Genomic DNA, 24,557 nt, shown 5'->3' with positions numbered 1-24,557 from the left:
ATTGATCTTTAAAGATTTTCAAACATTTTTTATCTTTAACAAATTTTTATTCTCAAAAGCCTTCAAAAATTATCGAACAAATCATTCTTACACCATTTTGAAAGGGTATTAATTTGTTTAAGTGTATCTTTCAAGTACCTAATTGTCTTATAATAAAATTTGTTAAAAATTTATTTTGTTCAACACGTGAAAGAATTGATTCAATGCGACGGAAAAAACCAATATGGAGTATAGTATAATTCTCTAGAATTTTTAAAGAATACAAATTTATTAAGACCTAAAATGTTCTATCTAAAATTCTTTAGAAACCAAAATAAATATTTTCTCAACAAATCAATATAATCATATTTACAAAGGAGATTAGTATTACAATTTACAATTGATATAACCTAATTTTGAAGGCAGCATATCATTTTCCAAATGAAGTACCATCTGTAGCCGACAATCATAGGGAAGGGAACGGAGTAATTTATAAAACTAAACCACATCCTCAGCTTGGGGAATCATAAAATGCTTTCACAACTCCTAAGCATATAAACCCTACTTGTAAAGTTCTGCAAATTCATAACTTTAATTTGAAAGACTTAACGGAGAAAGGAACTGGACTAGTATTTACATCAATGAATGAAATTACATTACCCTTTTTTTTGCCATGGCTTTCTGAAGCAATTATACTACAGAGAATACAACATAAAGACCAATGACAAATATACACCAGAAGAAGAGCTGCAGTATTAATAGCAGCAGGAGACCATCCATTAAGCGTCATCTATCCCTGAATAATTACTTACAAGTAACTAGAAACTACTCAGAATAAACAAAGTAAATTACTCTTCGACTTCTGATTACAATGTCATGCACTTGCACAAATATATATGATGACAACCATGGATGCACATGTGAAGAGAAACTTGTGTCTCCACTGTGGATATGCTTGACATTTAATTCAAGAGATGAGATACTGAGGTTAAATTGAGCTTCAGCAACGATCATGAAACTGTAGTAGACTTCTGAAGCGAAGTAAGAAATTCGGCACAGGGATGTTCAGACAAGAATGGTGGAAGCTCAATATCATCCGGATCTATAGCAGGGATTGCCATATCTATGTCTTCGGCCGAGAAAGGAATACTGCAACAGGAACCAAAGGTGATTACAAATAAACAAACAAATGGCATACTCAACTCACAAAGTTCCAAAGTCCAGAACATAAAATCCTAGACAAAAATTCTAAGATTTGGCTCCTCTACACTGCAGGTTGCACTTTAGATTTAGTTTAAATAAATAATTTAAGGAAAAAAAAAACATTTATAGCTACCCATATCAACGGTTGAAATACTTCACTCTCAAATATGTGACATGCACTTTAGAGGAGCAAAAGTGTGGAGATTGACATCAACATCTCATAGTAGATTATATTTATTTTGAGACAATTTCTTTGATTGTTGTTATCCTGCATCGTACAGAAATTCAACAAGAACCAACTGAAGAGCTAAAAGCTATGCTACTCAACCATAGACATCATCAAGTCACTTCATTTAACTATTTTTTCACTTCAGATTTATGTCTTAACATCAAAGAAACAAATGTTAAAAACACAGCAAGCACAGCACAACTAAATGGATGAGAGAATTGTACCTCAGATCGTCATCCAACAGAAAAGAATTTGAGGTCAAGTTCTGATTGTCCTTACTAACAATTTCCCTCATTTCACTGACTACCTGTTCACCATAAATAGCTCAGAACAACCAAGGGAACAATATCACAATTGCATTTAAATCAGTTTTAAAACACATCTTACCTCATTGGATACGCTCTGGGTTCCATACTTGTCGTCCCAGTACATAGTACTGATTCGATAGATCTGCCTCACCGTCAGTGCCTGTCAAAGAATTACACTTAGCCTTCTTGCTAAATTTGTGTTTATGTAAACTTTGTAAAAGAATAGATGTTGCAATGGATGCAAGAAAGTTACTATGGCACTCACATCTACATGAATGATGAAACTCAATAGAATGAGAAGGAAATATAGTGAATTCAATGATAACAATAATGCTGTAACCATAATCATACCGGGCAAAGATCTTGGCAAATCTCTTCCAAAGATTTCTTCCTCTTCTGATGTATTACCTGAATAATTCGAACATTGGAAAGCAAAAATGAGGGATAGCTGTTCTATTTGACACCATCAGAAGTCCAAAAACAAAAAAGCAAGTGCTTATACCAAGAACCCAACAGCTTGTCTTATATAATTAAGCTCATGCCAAGATGTTCCTGCATACTACAATTCACAAAAGAACCGAGTCAGGTCATGAAACAAAAATCTCAAACTAGCATTAGCAATCACATTTTTACCTCCTCTGTTGCATTGCCTATCCACTTCTCCAATTCTGCTAGACCAGACTTCACATACTCACCATTTGAGAATGTGCAACATTCACGCCGCAAGAGAAGACTACAAATAAATAAATAAATAAATAATGTGGGCTAAAAAAATCAACAAATTAACAAAGCAAATTAGCGAATTGAGGCTATAAAAAGTCATTAAAGTAATTATAGTTTTTTACCTGTTAAAAAGGGTTATATTGATGAAAGAAAAGACCTGGGTAACTAGCTTGCGGATAAAGAAGGAAGGCACCTGAACACGTAATATTTTGTTAAAAGGAGGGAGAAAGGGATCAGTAAATGGTTGAGACTTTGTTAACAATAACAGCTCAAGACACCTTTACGTAAATACAGAAGGTATAGCTAAGACCTAGGTAACCATGCTTTTATATATTATATATATAAGAATATCACCAAGAAAGGAAAAAAGGAGGATAAGATATCCTCCTAACAAAAAGATAAAAACTAAAGATTACTGAAGTTTGTATATGTAATAATGCAGGCTTAACATGCATATCGATGTGATACACACAATTATGATGAAATCATGAAAATGGACAAAACATATGATTAGACTAAACAGAGAAGTAAAAGGACCAATGAAAGAATGCAGAACATACATGGTTTCCACGAAGTTGGCTCATGAGTGTGTCCAAAAATTTGACAATATTGTCCCATTGACCACCAGATGATTGTTGAGGAGGTGCACCAGGAGATCTGGTTGACTTTCCACCATGGGATCGTCCTGCTTTGGGTGCCTAATGTCCCATAGATATCAAAAGTAAATTATAATTCTTTTAGGAAAAATCACTAGAATCTTAATGTTGACTTGAAATATAACCCTAGCAATTATTGATGAGGAGAGGGTCTGAAAATTGTCAATAATAATAATAGCAATATTAGATAATAATAACTTATAGGATTATGAGGGCAGGTGAAAAGCTTATCTATAGCTGCTAGTTACAAAAATTATATCATTACTATACTAAAATTAATTTCGAAAAGAATTCTAGTTTCTTTCATCCACCAAGAACTGTATTTTCTGAACTTCCCCACAAGAACCAAACACCAAAATCAAGCTTCATGGATCACAATTCACAAACAATTAAGATAAGTTTCAACAAACACAAGTATTTCCACATATCCCAAGATAGAGCAAATGGTAATTGCTAGCTGAGAATCATCACTTATGAAATTAAAATTCATCTCATTACGAAATAAGTTCCACTGCATAAACTATTGTAAGTAAAATGGAAGTAAGTAAAATGGAAGAAATTCAATAATAATGCCGTTGTTACAGAGATACTACTTAAATACATGTGGAAATATTTTAAGTAATAAAATTGGTTCAGAAAACAATAGACTCTCTTTCCCTCCAACCTAAAAAATGAATGTGTAATGGAAACCCAATTCAATAATCTGCTTCACTTGAAGATAGAAAGCTAGTCACGCATTATAACCATAAGATTATTGAAAGCAAAAAGAAAGATCAACTACTCAAACAATTGATACTGTAGCCTTGGCTTATTTGCAAATAACAAGTCAAAAATCAAGAAAAAGTTAAAGGAAAGATAAAGGGCCACCTGAATACATTGCCCCAGCAGAGGGGAGAGTTCCTTTTTTAAATTATCTCGTATAAGACCAAAAATTTTCTCTACACAAGCAGTAAGCTGTTGCTTAAAAAGTATAGCTGGATATCTTGCCTCCACATGTGAAAAACCATCATCATATCCAATAAGCTTCATTGGAGATTTTGGTCCCTGGAAATGCTATCATAAGTTCATAACTACATAAAGAGGAAGACACAAAATAAAGTTGCGGAATCCTGGACAAACAGTGTAAACTAAAAACTCTGTAAATAATCAATGCTGATGAAGTTTTAGTGTGTTTCTGCCCCTATATTACCTACACCTCTAATGTGCAATTCATTTGTTCTTTCACACCTGCCTGGTGTGTGAGATTAATATGTCATTACCCATTAGTATAAAGCATAATTATGTGCAATAAATAATAAATAATGTAACCAAATAACAGGAGTTGAATGTTAAATGGCCTTATATAATCAAATTTTGAACTTAAAGGTTAACTTATCCGTATATTATCACTTAATTTTCAGTTATATTCCTAGAGTTTGAAATTGAGTTACGGCATTGTATAAAAAGATGCAATCAAATCCCTTTAGTTTAAACATTTCTAACTAAATCCATGTATATCACAAGCATTTCTAAACCAAGTCCCTCCAGTTCCAAAATTTTTTTATTAAGCCTCTATAGTGAATTATAAGTTCTTTTTTTTTCTCATCTCTAAAACTTTTTGTACAATATAGAGACTGGATCACAAAGTTCTTAAACTACAAGGATTTGGTTGGAAAATGTTCGAACAATATAGGGACTTAATTGGAAATATACAAACTATAGAAAAGTAAGTGCAAATTTTTTAGCAACACAAAAACATGATACGGATTTTTTTAAATAAAGGGACTTCAATGAAAATTGAATGAAACTATCAACACCAAAGGAATTAATCAACTTTAAATGTCCACAATTTAAGCTATAGAATCTTTTCCTGTCATCCATCATAATGCGCCCTTAGTCCCACCCCAAAAAATCTTATTATACATTTATGAGTGGGAGCGGTAGAAGACAACTTACATGGCCTAATCGGCTGCTGAAACCAGAAGATCCCGTATGACGATGAGCAGTGGGAGTTAAAAAGCCATTTGAACGTATGTTCCTCTGTAAAAGGCACAGCAGGGCAGATGTATTTGAAAGCCAATATGGCAATAGAGAGGCATCATCCTTAACCTGAATTACACAAAGAAGCTACAATTCAGATACAGGACTACCAATCTTAAGCTACACTGAAAGAAAACTACTATATGAGGAAGTTTTTACCGATGAGAGAAAATATCATATTTACCTTTAGAACATCGTTTATGCCCTCAATTATGTAATCAAAAATAGCTGTGCGCTCAGATTCGAAGGCACGCCATTGAAGAAGACATTTGTATATGATACGAGCTGCCAGAGGTTTACCATTTTTAAATCCCAAATTTTCTTTGATACACCTAGAAAGAAATTCATAGTTATCCTGCACAACGTGAAATCTGTTAGCCAATAGACAACAGACAATTACATGTTAAATAGAAGATAGAATCATAGAAGCAATTCTAGCTTTTGATGAATAAATCTAGAGGAATGTGTGTGGTTCTTTTTTATGCACTCACTTGATACTCGCTTTGAGCAAAATGGGATCATACAAATACCTACCTAACTTACCTTGGTCCTTGTGCTTAAGCTATTTTACTTTTATAAAACGAGGTTGTTATAATTGAACTTCATATACTTGGTTGTGCAAACTACTAAGCTACAAAAATGTGAAGAAGTTTAAAAGTAAAAAAGTCAATAGAATAGTTTGTTAACCTCACAAGAATTTCCTCTACTCTTAGACTCATCATACCTCCATGTTTTTATCATCTTTGTGGAAAAAAAAATCATTAAAATTGTATGTCGTCTAGACAAAACATGACCTCAAACTAAAGGCAAAGGATATAGTACACAACCAGAACAATAATAAGTCTACCTGGTGCCTCTCTGCTGTTAACTTAGGACGACGAGGGTCTGTCAAGCCTGATGTAAAGGGAGCAAGTTTTGTGGGTGTGGGTGTCTCCTGCAAAAAACCAGACCACATAAAATCTATAGTTCAATTTAGAAATTATTTTAAACTGATGAAAACAAGAGTAGCTTACAAATAGGGGCTTTCTCTCAGTGCGGGAAGAAATTACGCTTGAATATTTCTGTTGCAGAAAAAACAACAAATTAAGCAATAATGTTTATACAATTCACAATGCAAACTCATGAGAACACAACAGATAAAATAAACTAATAATAAACAGAGCAAACCAGAGCAGGAATCATCTATTAATGAATATGCATGAAGCAAATTACCTCTGACAATGACTTTGCAAGACCTGAACGGTTACTCTTAGGAGCAGCACTTAAGGCTTTCTGCCGAAGCACATGATTTTCTTCCTCTAAATTCAATACCTTCCCCTCAAGGCTGTAGTTGAGTTTAAAAATGAGTAGTTACAAAAAATTACCTTCTAGAGTGAGGAACCATATACAATATTACAAGTCAGGAAAATTTATAATAAAGCTAAAACTTTAAAACGTGCAAAAAGGAAAGGCCAATGTAATGGGAAATATACATTCAGTAAATAAATTTGTATTTTGGTAGAAAGTAGGAAAAAGGGTTACAGGGAGGAGAAAGAAAGGGCACCTCTTAACACTTTGCTCCAGTTGAGAACACTTCTGTTCAAATTCTCTCAGTTTCTCAACCATTTCTATACGGCCTTTTTGAGCATCCATGAGTTCAAGTTCCAAATTTGTGCACTTCTTTTCGAAGGCACTCAAAGAATCCTAGAAATATAAGACGAGGAAAGAAAAATAATGTAACCAAATTCAGGAGAGAAAACAAGAAAGAAGTAAAAGTTAAAACAGCGATTGCGCAGACATAAAACTTAATCTCAATGCAACATTGGCTAGTCTCAAAATATCCCATATACATGCAATTGGAAATGAACAAGTTTGTGTTCTCTTATCACACGTATAGCAGCACACGTGTAACCACATCCACGAAATACCTTTAGGAGAGCATTTTCCTTCCGTACTTCCTCCATTACAACCAACTCTTTTTCTAAAGCAGATTTTTCCTTCATTGACAATACCAACTGATTTTGCAGAACAGCATTCTTATTGCATTCGTTAATTGTTGCCAATTTAGCTGCATCTAATTCAAGATTCAAGGCTTCTAACATCTTTTGAAGTTTGGAAATCTCCATTTGCTTAGACTCTTCATTGGAACCCTGCATGTGAATGCAGAAATAAACCATAATAAGTTGCATACATCAAACCTTGAATTCAAATAAAAAAAAAAAAAAAAGAAGAGAGAAAGGAAGGAAAAAATGGGGATAAAGCAATTTGAAATGTTGTCAACAGGTAGATATGCCAGATAATTAAATGATAGGAGCTTAAGTCCAAATGTTCACATAAAAGAGTAATCATGTATGTAAACAGAGTGGGGGAGGTAACCGGAAATAGTACACTAAATGATCTCCAGTCACATTTGCCAGTTAAAATCATAGAAGCCCCCAAAAACTAAATATATCAGCCTTTGGAATCAATGAGATGTAAAAGTAAAGATAATCTAGATTTTTTTTTAATGGATGTGTGTTTTTTTGGTTTTTTTTTTTTGGGGGGGGGGGGGGGGAGCATGTTTCAAACACATTCAGTGCACAAAACTCTTTCCGCATAGAAGGATTAAACATTTCCAGCATAAAACCTATAAAAAGTGTCTTTATGACGGGGAAAAGGTACCCTTATTTTCTTTTCAAGATGCAAACGCCATGTCAGCTCGTCCAATTGCTTCTCAAGTTTACTCTTAGCTAAACGGAGAGCACCAGCCTCATTAGCCTCCTGAGAAAGATGAATCAGAAAACAGTTTAGTTAACAACAACTGCTAAATTGGATCTCCCCAGTCTAATAAAGGAAATCACTTACTTGCTTAAGTCTCCGAAGCTCTCTTTTAGCTTGTTTACGCCGCCAAAGGCATTGTATTGCCACAATTGAAGCTTGACGACGTCGGAAAGTTGACCTAACCTTGGCCATCCTCCAATATGCCTGTGATATTCAAGTTAAATGTTCAATAAAATAATACAACAGATTCCATCATGCCTGAGTAACAACTACACACAAACAACAGCAACAGAAAGTAAATGTAGCAACAATTTAAGTAATTAATGCATTGTCATGCCTCATGTCATAAAAACATGCGTACTAGAAGATTGGAACTTTTAACATCAGCTATAATACTGCTGTTTGATAAAATCAATAAATTAAAAATTCCTAACACAAAAACAGGAATAAGTAACATCTGATAACTAGGATGATAAATGCAAATTTAACTGGACTATATTAAGACCAAGAAAAAGGCCATTGCAAAAGTCCTACCACAAATAAATCCCCTTGGTAAAATTACCTGAATAACAGTAGCAGCTCTATGCTCCTTTCCATGCAAGAATCTTTTGCGAGTTGTAAAACCACGGACATGTGACTGAATGATGACAGTAGATGAATATAGTTCTAAGTAAGCACACCTCTTTAGACACATACGGATGTATTTCTGAATAGAGATAGCTGCAGCGGTCTCCCTTTTAGCAACGTAAATCTTTCGTGCAATGCACCCTACATTTACAAAAAAACAGATAAAACAGAAGACCACCACATTGACGTAAATACAAAAGTAGGGGTTCCTATATGGAACATGACAGATCTTAGAAGACTGCCAACCAAGAGAGCACAAATCCATCATGTGTTGTCTGGCACCAAGATACCAGTTAAGGATAGAAATATAACTGAACTCGATAATATAGAAATTAGAATAGTTTAACCCATCCTATATCCATTTAACATTAAATCCCAAATTAAGTACTTTCCACAAAATTTCACTATCTATCAGTTGTAACAACAGTTAACCATAGAAAGACAACTTCTTCCGGGAGCAGCAAGAAGTGGTTCATGCAGTAGCAATAAAGAAAAAACTAACCCCTGCAGCATGACTGAATAGAAATTGCAGCAGCTCTGAGTGAGATGAAATCCCTGTGTAAAATAAATGTCCTCAGTCGCCGCTGAATACATTTTGCAGCATTGTCCAGAACCTCAGCTCGTCTGGAGTCTAAAATACCAATTTGACCAGCCCTGAGAAATACTTTGGTCCTACCCAACTGAAGAAGAAGAAACAAATATAACCAATATAAATTAACTAGATTAGTAAATCTCAATTTTGTTATTGAACAACAGCAAATACATGGTAAATGAATGGCTGGAACCTATGTTACAAGGAGAGAGAAGAAGTTGATGATGACAAACAAAGAAAAACAAAGAGACAGGGTCTGCTAGATTATTTAAGGAAGGCATAATTGACAAACATAATCATAATCATTATTATCTCCACTTATGTCATCCTTACACGGTATCCAGCATAGCAATCAAAGAATTTAATTCATTAACATATCAATTACATAGAAATACATGTTAGTATTTGTACAAAGTATACTTGCATTATAGTGATACTCAAGGATTATTAGGGAGATTTTATCTCGGGTAGTTATATAATGACGATTGTTTTTACATTGCGGCCATGGCGGTACCATGGCATTATGGCGTGGCAGTTTTGGGCTAACCGCCATCTTAAACGTGCGGCATTGCAGAAATGGTGCTAGGCAAACGGCGGCCACATGGCGGTGGCACCATGGTGGTCCAATACTGGTATGGCGGCAATGGCGGTACTTTTGCAATATTGTTTTTAAAAACTTTAAGGATCTTTTGGTCATTTTAATAACCCTAAACCTAAAATTTACAAAAACAAACCTTCTCTGGCTCTCGTATTCTGCCTCTTCATGCCCTCTCTACTCTGGTTCACTCTCCCTGTCTGCTGCTTGAGTAAGATGAAGACTTGCAATGCTGACAGCATCACCGCCAATAGCATTGCCACCGTTCTAGAAGACCACAACAACAAAGCGCCATAACACAACAGATGCACGGAACATTAACGATGGCGCCATGACCTGCAGAGGAAGACGACGACATTGAACTTTGCTGGTGAATCTGCTTCTCTAACTGCTTCCTTTTTTCTTTATAATTTGAACCCTCAAGTTTTTGTTTTTCCATTCTAATCCCCCTTTTTTCTATTCTCACCCCTCAATTAGTTTTAATCTTTAATATTGATTGTTATAATATGGATAAACAGTTTCATATTATTATTGATAAATTATCAGTAGTTAGTAGTTTAGAAATAATTTTTTATTTATCTTTTAGTAGTTTCACTTATATGTTTGTACATTATTTTAGCATTTTTTTAATGTATCCGCCATTTGCCGCAACACCATCCTTTATAACCTCATGGCGGTTTACCCTTCTGCCATGAGCCGCCATCTGCCATCAAAAGCTATGGATGATGATTAACTTACATAATGCATAATTTATTATAATATTGAGTACGACATGGGATTATGAAGTTTCCCAGCTTAGAAGTGTGTATCCCTTGTTGGTCAGTGATATTCCCAGAAATTGGGATGTAATAGAAGCATACCTGAAAGTTATCAAGCTTGAGCTTCTTCAGAATTCTCTCGGTTGCAACTTTATCATCATAACTATTAACAAAAGCAGCACATAAAAACTGATGAGAAGTGAAAATATTTAATTTTTTTTTGAAAACGAAAATTAAATGAGAAGCACATATTGATAGCCAGAAAAGAATAAATTGTTCAATAGCCACAACTTTTCCTTAACAAATGATGATAAGAAAATATACAGTTAAGCGCACACTGCAGAGGTAGAACCAACTTGCTTTTACAATTCGTTCATTTATGGTGCTGCTAATTAATACCATCAAAAAGATCACATCACCAAACCAGAACAAATTAGCTATGTGACCAGATTACCAGGCATAAAGCACATTTTCTAGCCCAGCATTTAGAACTTGGTTTTATCCAAATCAATAGCTAGCCATGCAAAACCAGCAAACTAGGACTAAACCTGAGAATCACTAACAACTATCATTAAAATGGTTTTAAGGTGTCCACTTCTTATCCATAAAACCTAGTATACGGGAATCAAAGGTTGTAGGATTAAATCCTTCAACAAAAATTACTAACTACCAATATAGCACAGTTAAAGCTACATGATTTGATAAGTTTGTCATTAAGCAACATAAATGCAAATGAACTTTGAATAGGGTAAGAAGTGTTGGCTTCAGTCAAACTATTCACCATAGATTCACACTTGTTAGCAATTTGAATTTGGACGTAACCAAAACCATGAATTGGACAAAAATATATAATATGAATTGAAGATGTAGCCCTTAATGGATAACCACAAAAAATCACATTTAGTAAACTCACCTCCCGTCCATTAATTCAGGGCCTATTAAGCCAAAGCGATCCACAAACTCTGAATAAGTCCTTCGGGTGGGGTAACCAGCTAGGCTTATACGAACAGCCTCAAGGACACCCTTAATGAAAGAGATGTATCATATATGTCAAAACACTGTTCAATGAATGAGAAGCTACAGCTTGTAAACCTAGAAGACAACATGCGAACAATACCCACCATATTTGCATGAAAATGTGAATCAAAACTTCATCATCGACTTGGGTTAGAGCTTTATCTTTTCAATTCTTTGGAAGATAAATCAGTGACAAACCAACAAAGACACAAAAACAAAGCTTTTTCTGACAGAAACCGGGAAGAGGAAAGATTAAATGTGATTGCGCTAAACTATGGTTATGCCAAGGTCATTTACAACCAAATGCATCTTAATGAGTTTTGTCTATTGCTATCTTTGGTTTCCCTGCCTCTAACCACTAAATTATCCCCCATGTCATCTATTCCGAGAGCTTCCATAGATTTCTTCTCACATAATCAAATGACAAAAGACAAGATTTTCACCAATCCCCCCCCCCCCAAAAAAAAAAAAGGTGTTACTCAAACATAACGAAGATTAGGAATCGACATGCTGATAATCATCATGTCAGAATATTGCTCCAATAAAAGGGGATACAAAATATCTAAACTACTCACCCCACATCGCAATTGGTGTATGACACTGGAATTCTCAAACTTTTGTGGTCGGTTCAAAGAATTTGGCTTCACGCATCGTATGTAATGAGGCTCTGTTGATTTAAGGGTCTCCATAAGAGCTTGGAGTTGTTGCTGAGCTCACAATCCACCAAACATGCACAGAAGACACCCCCAAAACAAAAAAGGAAAGGTAAGTAAAATCAGCCATATGAAAATTGATGTTGAAAAAACCTTGATCTCCATATAATTTTGTCCCAAAAATGGATCTCCAAATTAGTAAGTAAAATGAGAAAAGGAATCAAATCTGCACACCTTAAATCTGGATGCCACAGATGAAAACTTGTAAGATGATCTTGAAGATTCCTCTGGTAGCAAAGGAAAAAGACCAGACACAAAGGGGCATTTCGAAGAAGATAATAGATTACAGTGTTCTACTACAACATAATCACGATTTTTGTCTAAGAAGGAATCTGTGTGATATGTAACCTACATAAATGAAGCAGATGATCTCTCTAAAATTAGTAATGTTACATTACAAGAATTTTCGTCCAAAACTAGAGGATGTACAAAAATACAGAGTCACCTTTCCAGCATAATGAGAAATACTGAAATCAGTTTGTGAAAACTTCTCCTTTTCCAATCTCGGGTGAGACTGGAAATGGTTAAACAACTTGGTTGAGAATGTTTCATATGTAGATTTTGGGAACATGCTGCAAGGAGAAGAAATTCAGCACCCGTTAAATTTGGAACTGAAATATACCAATATACACCAAAATTCAAACTAAAGAACCAAAACTGTACCAGGCTTCATCCAATAGAGCAATGATACCAATGGGTTTCTGCAAAAGAATGCAATGATAAGACCTCAGTAAACCAAAATTACAGACATATATGCACAAGGTGAAATCCAGATTAGACATTGAGCTATAAAACATTAAAATATATCGAGTTTGTTTGTATCACCTAAAACGTTAAAATTATGGATAGAAGTAGGATTCAAGCCTAATTCATTTTACTGTGCGAGGACTTCCTTCTTTTCTATCTTGATAAATAAAGTGTTATTAATATATATTATTTATCAAAAAAAATTTGTTTTTTCCTACAGTTTTTCTTGATCTCCAATTACCTCAAAATACTGGCTTATACTCTCTCTGATCTTCTATCCTATAGTGACTTCTATAAGAAAGATGTGAAATACAACCATCTTTTCCACAAGTGCTAATAAATAGAAGTTACTATTTTACTATATCTTTTTGTTACCATGTAATGATATACAACCAAAACAATATCTAAATGTACAAGAGAGTATCATGTGTTGGTTAGTTTTTTATACTTTATTACATAAAAAAAAAATATATTAAAACCATAAAATTAGATACTAAAGAATATGTATCTTCAACATATTTTATAATTGAAAGCATTTAAGAATCCTGAAATTTTAAAATAAGAATAAAAGATAAACAGGTCCTTGGCCATTTTTGGAGGGGACACTCAAATCCCTAACTAAAATTAATTAGTCATAAGTCCTTGACCATTGAAAATGTGAGACACATGCCCTATTGACTAATGGAGGGACCTATGCATCTCATCGGACTTGCATTTCCATTGGTCAGAGATTTATAAGTCATTAATTCTGGTCAAAAACCTATTTGTCTTTTATCCTTAAAATAATTATAATTTACAATAAATAAGAAACAATTATAATATTAATAATTTCATTTTAAAACTTATCAAAATATTTTTTTATTACAATTTGCTTTTACTTGTTAAAATTTTGCTTGTGTTTAGAACTACTTACTACCATCAAAATACAATAAAAATAGTATTGACAAATCTTATAAACTTGGTCCTATCCTATCATAAAATTTGGAAAATTTCCACCTGAAAAGCAATAACGATTAACCAAAAACCTTTTCAATTAGATCCAACACATCTTGGTTGTCCACGAATTCAATGTAACTCCAGTTTATTTCTTCTCTACCATACTCTTCCTGCTCCATCTTGAATACATGCTGAAACAAGTCGCAAGATAGATGTTACAAGAAAAAAAAAATGAAGAAAAAACATCAACAAGACCATATAGAGAGATCAATGCATGAACTTAGTGAATGTAATGTACAATAACACATGTATACCTCATTAAAATGTTGCTGAAGCTTTTCATTTGCAAAATTGATGCAGAATTGCTCAAAACTGTCGGAAGAGAGCACAATGGATTGAGCAAAACAATCATAGTGGAAAAAGGACCAATTTAAATAGACAACAGAAGCAAACAAATAAAAAACCAACAAAGGGAATAACAAGATAAAAAAAATCCACATAGGATATTAAAGCAAACTATGCACACTGACTGAAACACTAAAGAAGGAAAAGATTAAAATCCAAGAGACATTAATCAACAACTTACCTATTATCCTTGAAGCACTCAAAGCCATAGATATCGAGAACTCCAATTTGAATCTGAGAATTTGTATCCTGACCAACAGACCTATTGATCTTATCAACAAGCCTGGCAGAACAACAAGATCAACAAATAGTGACACCTTAAACAGTGCATAATAAGAAGATAAACATGTTGATTCTGAATTGATCATAAGCATACCAATCAAATAAACGAGCATAAACCGTTTTTGCCAAAGCATCCCGTCCAGCAACAGCAGCATTACAATCAAGAGCTTTAATTATATTTCCCTCTCGAGTTTGTATTGACCGAGTACATAATGTTGCTAGTAGTAGCTCTACATCACATCTAGAGTGAAAATTAAGTCTTTAATATTGGCAAAGGAAAGAAACTTCCATTGATGAGCAAATCTTAAAGTATAAATGACTAATAGTCCAACTCATTTAGTATTTTTATCATTTCTAATTCTGCAATACAAAAAAGAATAATAGGCAACATCTGTTCACAGATAAAGTGATATACCCAACCAAATATAACCTGCTAAGGCTCTTACTCTGATATATAATGCTTTAGCCCTGACCTGTGAACAACTATATTCACATGTTCATACTTGTTTTCAAAACGGAAGTTGGTTTACAACCTTACTTCTTAGAAATTGTTGTATGTAGAAGTTATATTATTTCCTCTTACCCCGGCCAAATTTTAATTGTATATAAATATCCATTTCTACTTTGTCATTCATAAAAAAATAAAATAAGAAAACCAGTACAGAGCATTACATGCTTTATTGCATGGTTTTGTCAGTTCGTCTTCACCATATATTTGTGTGAAGTATATTTTAAATAAATGCATAGCGAGAAAATTGAAATTTCAGCCAACTTATAATTCATATTAAGAACATAACATTTCAAAGATAATGTAATTGCATACATGAAGAGTTCAGCAGCCATCTGCATATGGAATCTTGATTTCTCATCCTTTACTACTGACGAGTCATGCTCTTTTCCAGGAGAAAATTCAATATTCCCCAAATGTAAAATTGCAGCTAAGACACGAAATATGGCTTCCTGAGAATAGGTAGAGGGGTACTTATAATTAAAGGGGAGCCTATATGTAAAATTATCTAATAAAGTGAGTTACACTAATGTAAACATTATCATACCTGGTCCTCATGACTTATGCCAACAATATCCATTGACCTCCTCGTCTTCACATATTCTTCAGCATTGCTTACACCATCAAGTTCATAGATTTTACTTTGGTTTAAATAGTGGAAGTGGCTTGGATGTCCCAACTTATACTTTTCTGCATCCTAAAATGAGGCACCCCAATTATAAAGTATTAAAAATTAATACTTTGAGTGATCATGAAATTATGAAAACCATAACCTGCACATATGCAATGCAAAATATCGCATTATACTGCGATGCTGACCCAAAACAGAAATCAAATCATGGGTGCAAAATAAATTGAATACCATTTCAGATGCACACAACTGATAAAAACAGTGATAATTTCTTTCTGGATTCGTTATCTGCACTACTCGTGATCTTTCCAATAAGTATGTTCTAATTGCAGCACCAGATATTCTACCACTTGAATCAAACTGAATTTCAACAAACTTCCCAAAACGACTGCAGCGAAAAAAGATCGTAACAAGATTAGGCTTTGGGCAGTAATAGTTTCAAATGAAGAGCTTTTGAAAAGGCAACACAGTAGTCACAGTTTGCATAACATACACCAAAGTGGAATCATAAAAAACATACAGACTGCAAGATTGAGCATCAAATCTACTCATATGAAAACTTTTTCTTGAGCACTGCTACACAAACCATGATGTAGTTTTTCCAAATAGAATTGGCACACACAGCAAATTTTGAGTGATTGGATAGAAATCATGAGTGGTCAAAGAATTTAAGATGTTCCTATCAAATTTTGCCACATAATTCGGGCCTTATGTTTCTGGCAAGTTCTTGGCCATATAGTCTCTTCCAAATTTTAAATCTAAGAATTTAAGTGATGCCTTTTCACCCACTTAAGTCTCTGTTTGATCTCACAAACTTCAACAACTATCATCCGTTAACTTCATTGCTTCTAAATCAGAAATCTCTTATATGCATGAGAGGCTATAAATCCCAGAAAACTTTCCTTTTTCTATGCTACATTCTGCACCTTTTGAAATTTTAAGCATCCACAGCACATTAAATATAACTCCAAATTAATATCCCAAAAAGGACTGACACTTCCATATAATACATTATACAGTTTGTTTCCATATAATTCCACTGTCCTGGATACATTGAATAGATTCAAATGTTGTCTGGACCAGTGAAGGGGGAAGAACAAACATGACATTACAACATCCACAATTAAGCATTTTCCTCCATAACAAGATGGGAACAGTTATGCAAAACAGCTATTGCATCTTATCTTAAACTATGACTATAGACAAATAACCTAGAAAAATCTAGACATGGAATCTATAGTAAAGGGCAAGTAGTCACGTAAAATAAATAAGCAAACAATGCAGAGCCAACTTCACCTTGAATTGTCATTTCTGACTGTCCTTGCATTACCAAATGCCTCTAAAAGTGGATTTGACTGAGCAATGAAAATGTGAAATTAGTTTCCCATAGTGGCACATAAATGATAATTGGAACTTCAAAGCGGGCCAACCACTGAATTCATGATTGATTGAACTCAAGAATAGCTTACTTCCAGAACTTGTTGTTCAACTGTTCTATCGTCACCAGCAGCACGTCCACCAACAAAGGTAAGATACTGCATGATTAATTTTGTTGTCTCAGTTTTGCCAGCACCACTTTCACCGCTTACCAAGATAGATTGACTTTTACCTTCACTCATCATTGCTCTAAATCATGACCAACCAAAAATAAATAAATTAAAAAAATAAATTAAGAAACCAAAAATAAACACATTAGATGCGTACTAACCTATAAGAAGAATCTGCAACAGCAAAAACATGTGGGCTAAGCTCACCGAATGGAGCTCCCTTATACTGCTCCATCATATGGATTTCATACAAATGAGGAAGCTTTGTGAAGGGATTAACAGCTATTAAAATGCTTCCTGTATAAGTCTGTAAAAGAAAAACGAATCAGGGGGGAAAACCATTAAATCACTGCCACAATAGAGGGGAAATGTTCATAATCAATAATTAATATTAGCAACAACAGCTCTGCATTAAAATTAAGTCAAATCCATTTAGCGGAGTCACCAAAATGGAAAATGCATTCAAAACTACATAAGATAAACTATCTTAGGCATTTGAAAGTGACTGATCCAGATAGGCAACTCAATGCCAAGCCATAAGTTGCATTCCAAACATGAGTTACATTGATAATCCATAGAGAGATTTTAAAGAACTAAGACTTCAAAAGTGGTCTATCTACAACGAGCCATATGTACAACGCCATAGAACATGTCATATATTCTTCAAGAATCCACGACCACCAAACTAGATTTACGAAATTTATTATGCTTACGGTTATATTGCTAACTTTTAAATCGTTATTACTCTCTTTAATTGAAGATTTATACCTGTTTGTTAACTTTGTTATTAATTTTAAATTTTTTATGCTCTACCACATACATGTCCTGTCATACAATTTTAAGCCATATCCTCATGTTCTCTTATCATGTAGGTGTTCCATGAGGCCGTGATATATCCTCGGTTCATAGGGTAAGAAACATATTTAACTAATGCAGCTATCCCAATGTCAAACTCATATTACCAAACACTCTCTATCTAATTTCAAATGCCTAAGCTCTCAACCAAACTCATTATTTTGAACATCCAGAAAATAATCAGTTCCATTCAATTTAACCCTCTCACTCACATAGATATCATTGAGCGCATATCTCCTCCGAAGATTGTACAACACTCCTGGCTCATTCAAGTAAGCCAGCTTAGTCATGTCTTCAACTCCACCATGCTCTTCTTCATCCGCATCCCGCGGGAACAGCTTATCAGGGGTAGAAAAAACCTGCACCACCACCACCACCACAAGCAATAAACACACCAATATCCAACATAATAGCTTTTTTTTTTTTTCAAAAAAAATAATCAATTCTTTCTCCAAAATCGACTGAAAATCAAGATCATTACTTCATTAGCTTTTCTAAACCTAAAATAAAACAACAGCAAATAATCCACACACACACCCCTGAACCTCCGTTCAACTTTGAACTAGCAACAAAAAAATCAGTGACTCACTAGAATAAGTTACGAAAATAATCATTTCTCTTTTCTTTGTCCATAATCTACTGAAAATTAACATTTAAGATGTTCTGAAACCTAAACTTTAACAAAATTAAAGCAAACCTAAACCTCGAATAAACTAGCAACAGAACCGAACAAACACGTGAATAATGAATGAGTGACTCTCACCTTCTTGCCGGAGTCGGTCACGAGCTGAATACGACTATTGTTGACTCCGCCGCCACCGCCGCCGCCTCCGGAGTCAACAACTTCGGCAGGTATCCAAGCATCAACCCTGTCCTGGACCCAAACCTTAGCGCCCTTTCGAAAACTCATTGTTGCTTAGTCAGCACTGCAGATTGAAATTGAAACCAAAAGCGAAACCCTAGGAAAGCGAGAGAAAATACGAGCATGAAGAAGAAGAAGAAGAAGAAGAGGAGGAGGAGGAGGAGGAGGAGGTTTCTTCGGTTTTTGGGTTTTGGTGCAGTGTACTTGTTGAGTTGTTAGTAAAAAAAAAGAATTTCAGGTTCCCGCCCTAAGAAAGAGGTGTGCAGCGTCCGTATTATTTTGATTTTGACTGAAAAATCAAAAACTCGGAATGGCGTCGTTATTTATATCACAGGCTTTGGTGGTCGACACCACACGACACGTCACCACATTAAAAACCCACCTCTGCCACACCGCCGTTAATACTACTCAGTCAGTGGGTTTCCGTTTTCCTTCTTTTCAGCTTATCTTCTTCCGCTTTCAAAGCTATCAAGCTTTGACGTATATTGCTTTAACGGATTCACGGAGAGTATAAATTTGTCATTAAGCCATTACTAAACTTTATTTTATTTTATTCTTTTCGATTTCCGCTTAGGTAAGTAGTTCTTTTTATTATTTTGGTTATGTGAGTCGAGTTTTTATTACACACACACACAAAACAGAGTTTAATAGAAAGCTGGAAATTCACAATATGCTTTTAAGATTGTACTTTTAGTTGTTTATAAATAAAAAATATTTTTTTATAATATATTTTTAATAGATTATATTTTTACGAATAAAAAAAATTCTCCTACAATATGTTTTGACAAATTATTTGTGTTACAAATGTTTCAAAAATTTGTTAAACACTACATTACCTAATATTTAGAAGATTTACTAACGATAAAACAATGTAAAAAAAAATGTCTATGTACGTCTACATATATTAATAAGGGTCTACTTTTTTGGTATAGAAGTTATCATGACATTATACCAATAGTAAACATTTAATTTAGTTTCTATGTTTATAGTAACTAATCAATTCTTAATGATAAAATGAAATGTGATATTGTAGTTTCTAATCATAACAACTAGGTTAAATTATACTGTTAGTCTCTATACTTTTGGTAAAATTATAAATTAGTCTTTACACTTTAAAAGTTTATAATTAAGTCCATAAAAAGAATTAAAATTTGTAATTTAGTCTTTATTGTTCAAAAAGTGTTTGATTTAACAGAATATTCTCAACATATTCTCTATTTTAAACATGTGAGCTGCGCATGGTTGACAATAGGGACCAATTTATAATTTTAGTAAAAGTATGAGGACCAACTGTGTAATTTAACTATTTGAAAATGACCAAAAACTCTCTATGCTGTTGAAACTCACCTCGCCCCTCCCCAGCTCTCTCATTCTCATTTTCTCATTTTTCAAAATGGCACTCTCTGTCTCTCACCTCGGCTCACCATCGTCGTGCCTCTCGCCTCCATCGTCGCGCCGGATCCACTGATAAATTGAGTTGCTATTTTTATGTTGATTTGTTGCTATTTTCTTCTTAGACATTGAATTATTCGCTTTGAGCATGTTTGGGATTGGAATTGTTCTCTTTCATTTACCAGTGTTTAGTATTAGGATTGGAAGAGAAGAAAAAGTCACCAGATGAGAGAGGCTAGATGGAAGAAGGAGACGAGACCCAACTCGTGAGCACAAATACAGTGGATCTGGCACGGCGCGGTGAACCGAGGTGAGAGACAGAGAGCGTTGAGTTGGGGTGTCGTTTTGAAAAGTGAGAAAGTGAGAGTGTGAGAGTTGGGAGGGCAGGGTGGGTTCAAATAGCCTATGGAGTTTTTGGACATTTTCAAATGATTAAATTACACTATTGGTCCTCATACTTTTATTAAAATTGTAAATTTGTCCTTATTGTCAAACATGTGCAGCACACATGTTTAAAATAGAGAATATGCTCATAATATTCTATTAAATCAAATACTTTTTGAACAATGTAGAATAAATTGTAAATTTTAATTATCTTTAGGGACCTAATTATAAACTTCTAAAGTGTAGGGACCAATTTACAATTTTATTAAAAGTGTAGGGACCAACTGTATAATTTAACCTAACAACTATTTAACATCAATTGGTTTAGCACAATTTAAAAACAGAGAAGAAAAAGATGGTGGTGGTTTTGAAAGAAAAACAATAGTCGAAATTCATGTATCTTTAATCTTCACACCCCTTAGTCACCATCACCAACAATCAGAAGAATCTTAATTTACAAGTAAAGATGGCAATGGTATCTATGAAGACGGTGATCACTTTTTCGCTCTCCGTTCCTATTTAGTAAAATGCTCCTCGTCCCCGCTCCATTTTCATTACGGGTCTCTGTTTAAATCCATAGATATTATTAAGTTTTAAATTTAAATTTTTGTAAATAAATTAATACAACTATAATAAAATCCTATACAATTCAACTAAATATATCAAATCAAACACAATTTAAACACAGATTTTACATAATAACATACATATAAAATTTTTAACATTTTTTTAAAATAAAAAGCTCAATACAATAAGGTGGAGCATTAAAGAAAAAGTACTAGACAGATAAAAAACCTAAATTCTAATCATCTTCAACAATGCCATCAACAACCCAAAAGATCAAAATCACTCCACTCTTTGTAACTCCTAATCGACCTGTTGACTACTTTCGCAACACCTGTTTATTAACTCCTGAAGATTCTGTCATTTCTTTCTAACCAAGTGCTCCAAATGATAACAATAAAACCAAACTCACCAACATTCTATCAAATCGACTGCACGATTGACCCCTGAACTACGTAAACTTACGGTCATTCAATTATATATCCACTAGTTCCATGTCATGTATCCATATTTTAAAGTCTTCCGCTGTTGCTGCTAACACACTAGCGCCTTTCCTTTCTTCCAACTGCACAACCTCAATGAAGTCACCCATGTAGCAAATAGAAACTTGGTATATTCCCGATAAAAAACTCAATTCTTCCTACACAGCAAGCTTCTCCTCTCTTGTATGCGCACCATACACCAAGCAAACCGCACAATGAAAATTATCGTTTGTCAATTCTCCTTCTATACACAACCATATTCCCCCTAGTCCCTTTGTAACAAGTACTCATCCTAAACATCATATCATCCGACATTATTAAAAAACTTCCGAAAACACCTTCCGATCCCACAAATTCCCAACACATCGCATCATTACCTCAAAATTGCACTATATCAAACTTAGTCATAACCTCATTCTTTGTCTCTATCAATCCTAACATATTCACATTATTTTTATGCTTAAATTTTTTACTATTCTCCACTTTTCAACACCTCCTAAACCCCTTACATTTCACAAACTAAAATCATTTAAAAAGTTTATTACACACCTTATTCCGGTTTTTTGGGCGGCTCCTTCTTACTTTCTCTTTCTATTTTGCTTGCCTTTTTTTTTGTGCCAATACTTCATTCTGAGTTTGGAGAATAGCCATAATGTCCTCATCATTGCCGTATAAAACAGCTTTTGATTCAACTGCCAGATCCCAAGCAACCATGTTTTCAGCCATATCTTTATCCCAACTTCCTCCGTACTCGTTTTGATTAGTTTCACCGCATCTTACTCTGAGACTCCCGAATCTTCCAAGTTCCTTACAACCCCTTCATCCTCCAACCCAATTTCCTCCACCACTGTATTCTCATCCTTTAAATCTGAATCATGCAATGCATTACCCCTCATCAGACATATGCCAACATGCGGCTTACTACTCCCGTCCAAACTAGCGTGGATCTCATTAACTGCACTTGGTGGAATGTTCCCCTCCGTTGTTTTGTTCGAACAATTCACCGCATCTCCGCTAATCTCCTTTCCGGCTTGATTCTGCTCGTCAGGTGCATAAAGGGCTTCACACTCTTCCCTGACCTCCACGCCATCAAGCTCAGCGTGGACATTATCACCTCCGTCACCAGCAGCTAACTTCCGCGCTGCTCCCAGATCCGCCTCGTCAATGATGTTCACCGTGGTATCAACCCCTTCGCGAACTCCATGACCAGCCACACTCCTCTCTTCACTATCGCCCCTCTCTTCACTGCCAGTAAGAAGGCCCTCTTAAAACGTATGACGTACTCTCCGTCGCACCACATAGTCACTTTGCGTGCCACACTCCACTATGGACCTTATATGCTTCAACCCAATCCCAACTGAACTTTTATTCAACACCAAATTAAGATTAAAATTTTCAACATATAAATTAAAATAAAATAATTTAAGATTAGTTAAACAACTTATATATATAAGAAGATTTAAATAAATTTTTTATATTTTTATTTATAATTTTATATATTATTTATTATAATTTAATTATTTTGATTAATTTTAGTGTTCTACTACCTTCTTTTATACTTGAATGGAATTCTAAAGACTTTAAGACAGTGCTATACTTTTTAATTATTTGTCATTTTAATGAGTTGAAGACTTGTAGCCTTGAAGGTCACCCAAAAACCAAATAAAAGGAAGTCGCCACAAGCGGAAGCAAAAAATGCACATGCAACCTTCTCTAGCAAGCATCCAAGAAGGACTCGCTTGAAGCTCTTCAACATTGCATTAAGATAGTTGAGTCAAAATCTCCAAAATGACCTTACATAACTTGAACATTGGGCCAAATCCAAACCATAAACCCTTTCTCAGAGTTTCGGCCATGTTAGTTGAAAAAGTTTCGAGAAGACGGGAATAGTTCCTTTTAATTTTTGTTTTTAACTGAGAGAATAAAGTGTGATATTTAATCAACTTGCGTTGGTCGAGTGGTTAGCTCACTCGTCCGTTTAAGTAAGTGCCGGAAGTTTGAATTACACCTTGTACATGCATCAATTCATTGGCCAGCGACAAATCTTTAAATAGAGTTCAGATCCGCGACGGATTAATCCTTGACCTGTCGGGTTGAGAAATACCTTGAAAAAAAATGTAATATTTAATTATTTAATTTTTCTTTTATATTTTTTATCTCATGTATAAAATATACTATGAAAAATCACATTTTACCTCTTTAAATACAAAAAAAAAAATCCTCTCATGCCCTCTAATCCCCATTTGCCCATCACATTGCCAATTTTACTTTTCCATACTCCATTTTTGGTAAATTAATTGTCTCTTTTGACATTTTACTCGATCTTTTGTTTATCAAAAATTTTTTTAGATAATCTTTTTACAGTAATAGCGAGAATTCGTTTTATTTAGTATTAATTAATTATTATAATAATTAGTAAATATTAAATAAGACAAATTTTAATTATTTTTAGCTAATTTTTTGTTATTAAATATTTTTAATTTTTTTATTTTAGCAGTTGTCAATAAAAATATTAATGTAATAAACTACAAGATTTTAAAAGAATTATTACTATAAAAGTTAGCTATTATTAAGACTCATAACAATTAAAATCATTAGTTATCATGCCTTATTTACTATTTTTGCACAAAATTCGCCTTTAAACAAAATCCATGCTCTGGCAACAACCATTCAAGTTCCATGTTCTAGTACAAACATTATTACAACTTTTTTTATTACGCATTAAAATCAGCAAAAGAGTGAAAGACTCCACTTTTTTATTCTTTCCCATGTGCTGTATGAGAGAATGGTGAAATAATCGTGTA

At 34.2% G+C, this 24,557-nt stretch overlaps 1 protein-coding gene across 2 annotated transcripts; it reads right to left on the bottom strand.

Annotated features, from left to right (window-relative positions):
* Positions 1-611: 611 nt before the first annotated feature.
* Positions 612-19,492, bottom strand: LOC112755886 (myosin-15). 2 transcript variants are annotated; one of them, XR_011862697.1, is made up of 38 exons: positions 18,833-19,437; positions 18,282-18,428; positions 17,376-17,521; positions 17,137-17,293; positions 16,964-17,022; positions 15,899-16,055; positions 15,584-15,733; positions 15,352-15,488; positions 14,623-14,769; positions 14,428-14,529; positions 14,156-14,213; positions 13,931-14,032; positions 12,822-12,859; positions 12,604-12,730; positions 12,333-12,506; positions 12,021-12,152; positions 11,342-11,451; positions 10,531-10,591; positions 8,986-9,163; positions 8,419-8,624; positions 7,941-8,060; positions 7,758-7,856; positions 7,025-7,246; positions 6,661-6,800; positions 6,330-6,441; positions 6,131-6,178; positions 5,965-6,051; positions 5,302-5,472; positions 5,034-5,186; positions 3,966-4,168; positions 3,003-3,140; positions 2,565-2,635; positions 2,353-2,452; positions 2,222-2,278; positions 2,071-2,127; positions 1,799-1,879; positions 1,636-1,718; positions 612-1,128 (listed from the first exon to the last, which is right to left on the bottom strand). XR_011862697.1 is itself a non-coding variant. In XM_025804211.3 (38 exons), the coding sequence occupies exons 1-38, from the start codon at positions 18,977-18,979 to the stop codon at positions 990-992; spliced, it is 4,590 nt and encodes a 1,529-aa protein (XP_025659996.1). In that variant the 5' UTR covers positions 18,980-19,492; the 3' UTR covers positions 612-989. The 2 variants fall into 2 exon arrangements, 1 of the variants encoding a protein (XP_025659996.1); XM_025804211.3 differs by having other exon boundaries at positions 3,966-4,142; positions 18,833-19,492.
* Between the last annotated feature and the right edge of the window lie 5,065 nt (positions 19,493-24,557).

Source organism: Arachis hypogaea, chromosome 6 (assembly GCF_003086295.3).
Source record: "Arachis hypogaea cultivar Tifrunner chromosome 6, arahy.Tifrunner.gnm2.J5K5, whole genome shotgun sequence".
NCBI lineage: Eukaryota > Viridiplantae > Streptophyta > Magnoliopsida > Fabales > Fabaceae > Arachis > Arachis hypogaea.
This window is presented reverse-complemented; position numbering and strand designations above follow the sequence as displayed.

Coding starts and splice junctions, on each gene's coding strand:
- LOC112755886 (XM_025804211.3), bottom strand. CDS start 18,979: ATGAGTTTTCGAAAGGGCGCTAAGGTTTGGGTCCAGGACAGGGTTGAT. Junction 14,033..14,155: donor TTCAGCAACATTTTAATGAG/GTATACATGTGT, acceptor GACTTGTTTCAG/CATGTATTCAAGATGGAGCA. Junction 10,592..11,341: donor CCTGAATTAATGGACGGGAG/GTGAGTTTACTA, acceptor TTTTGTTAATAG/TTATGATGATAAAGTTGCAA.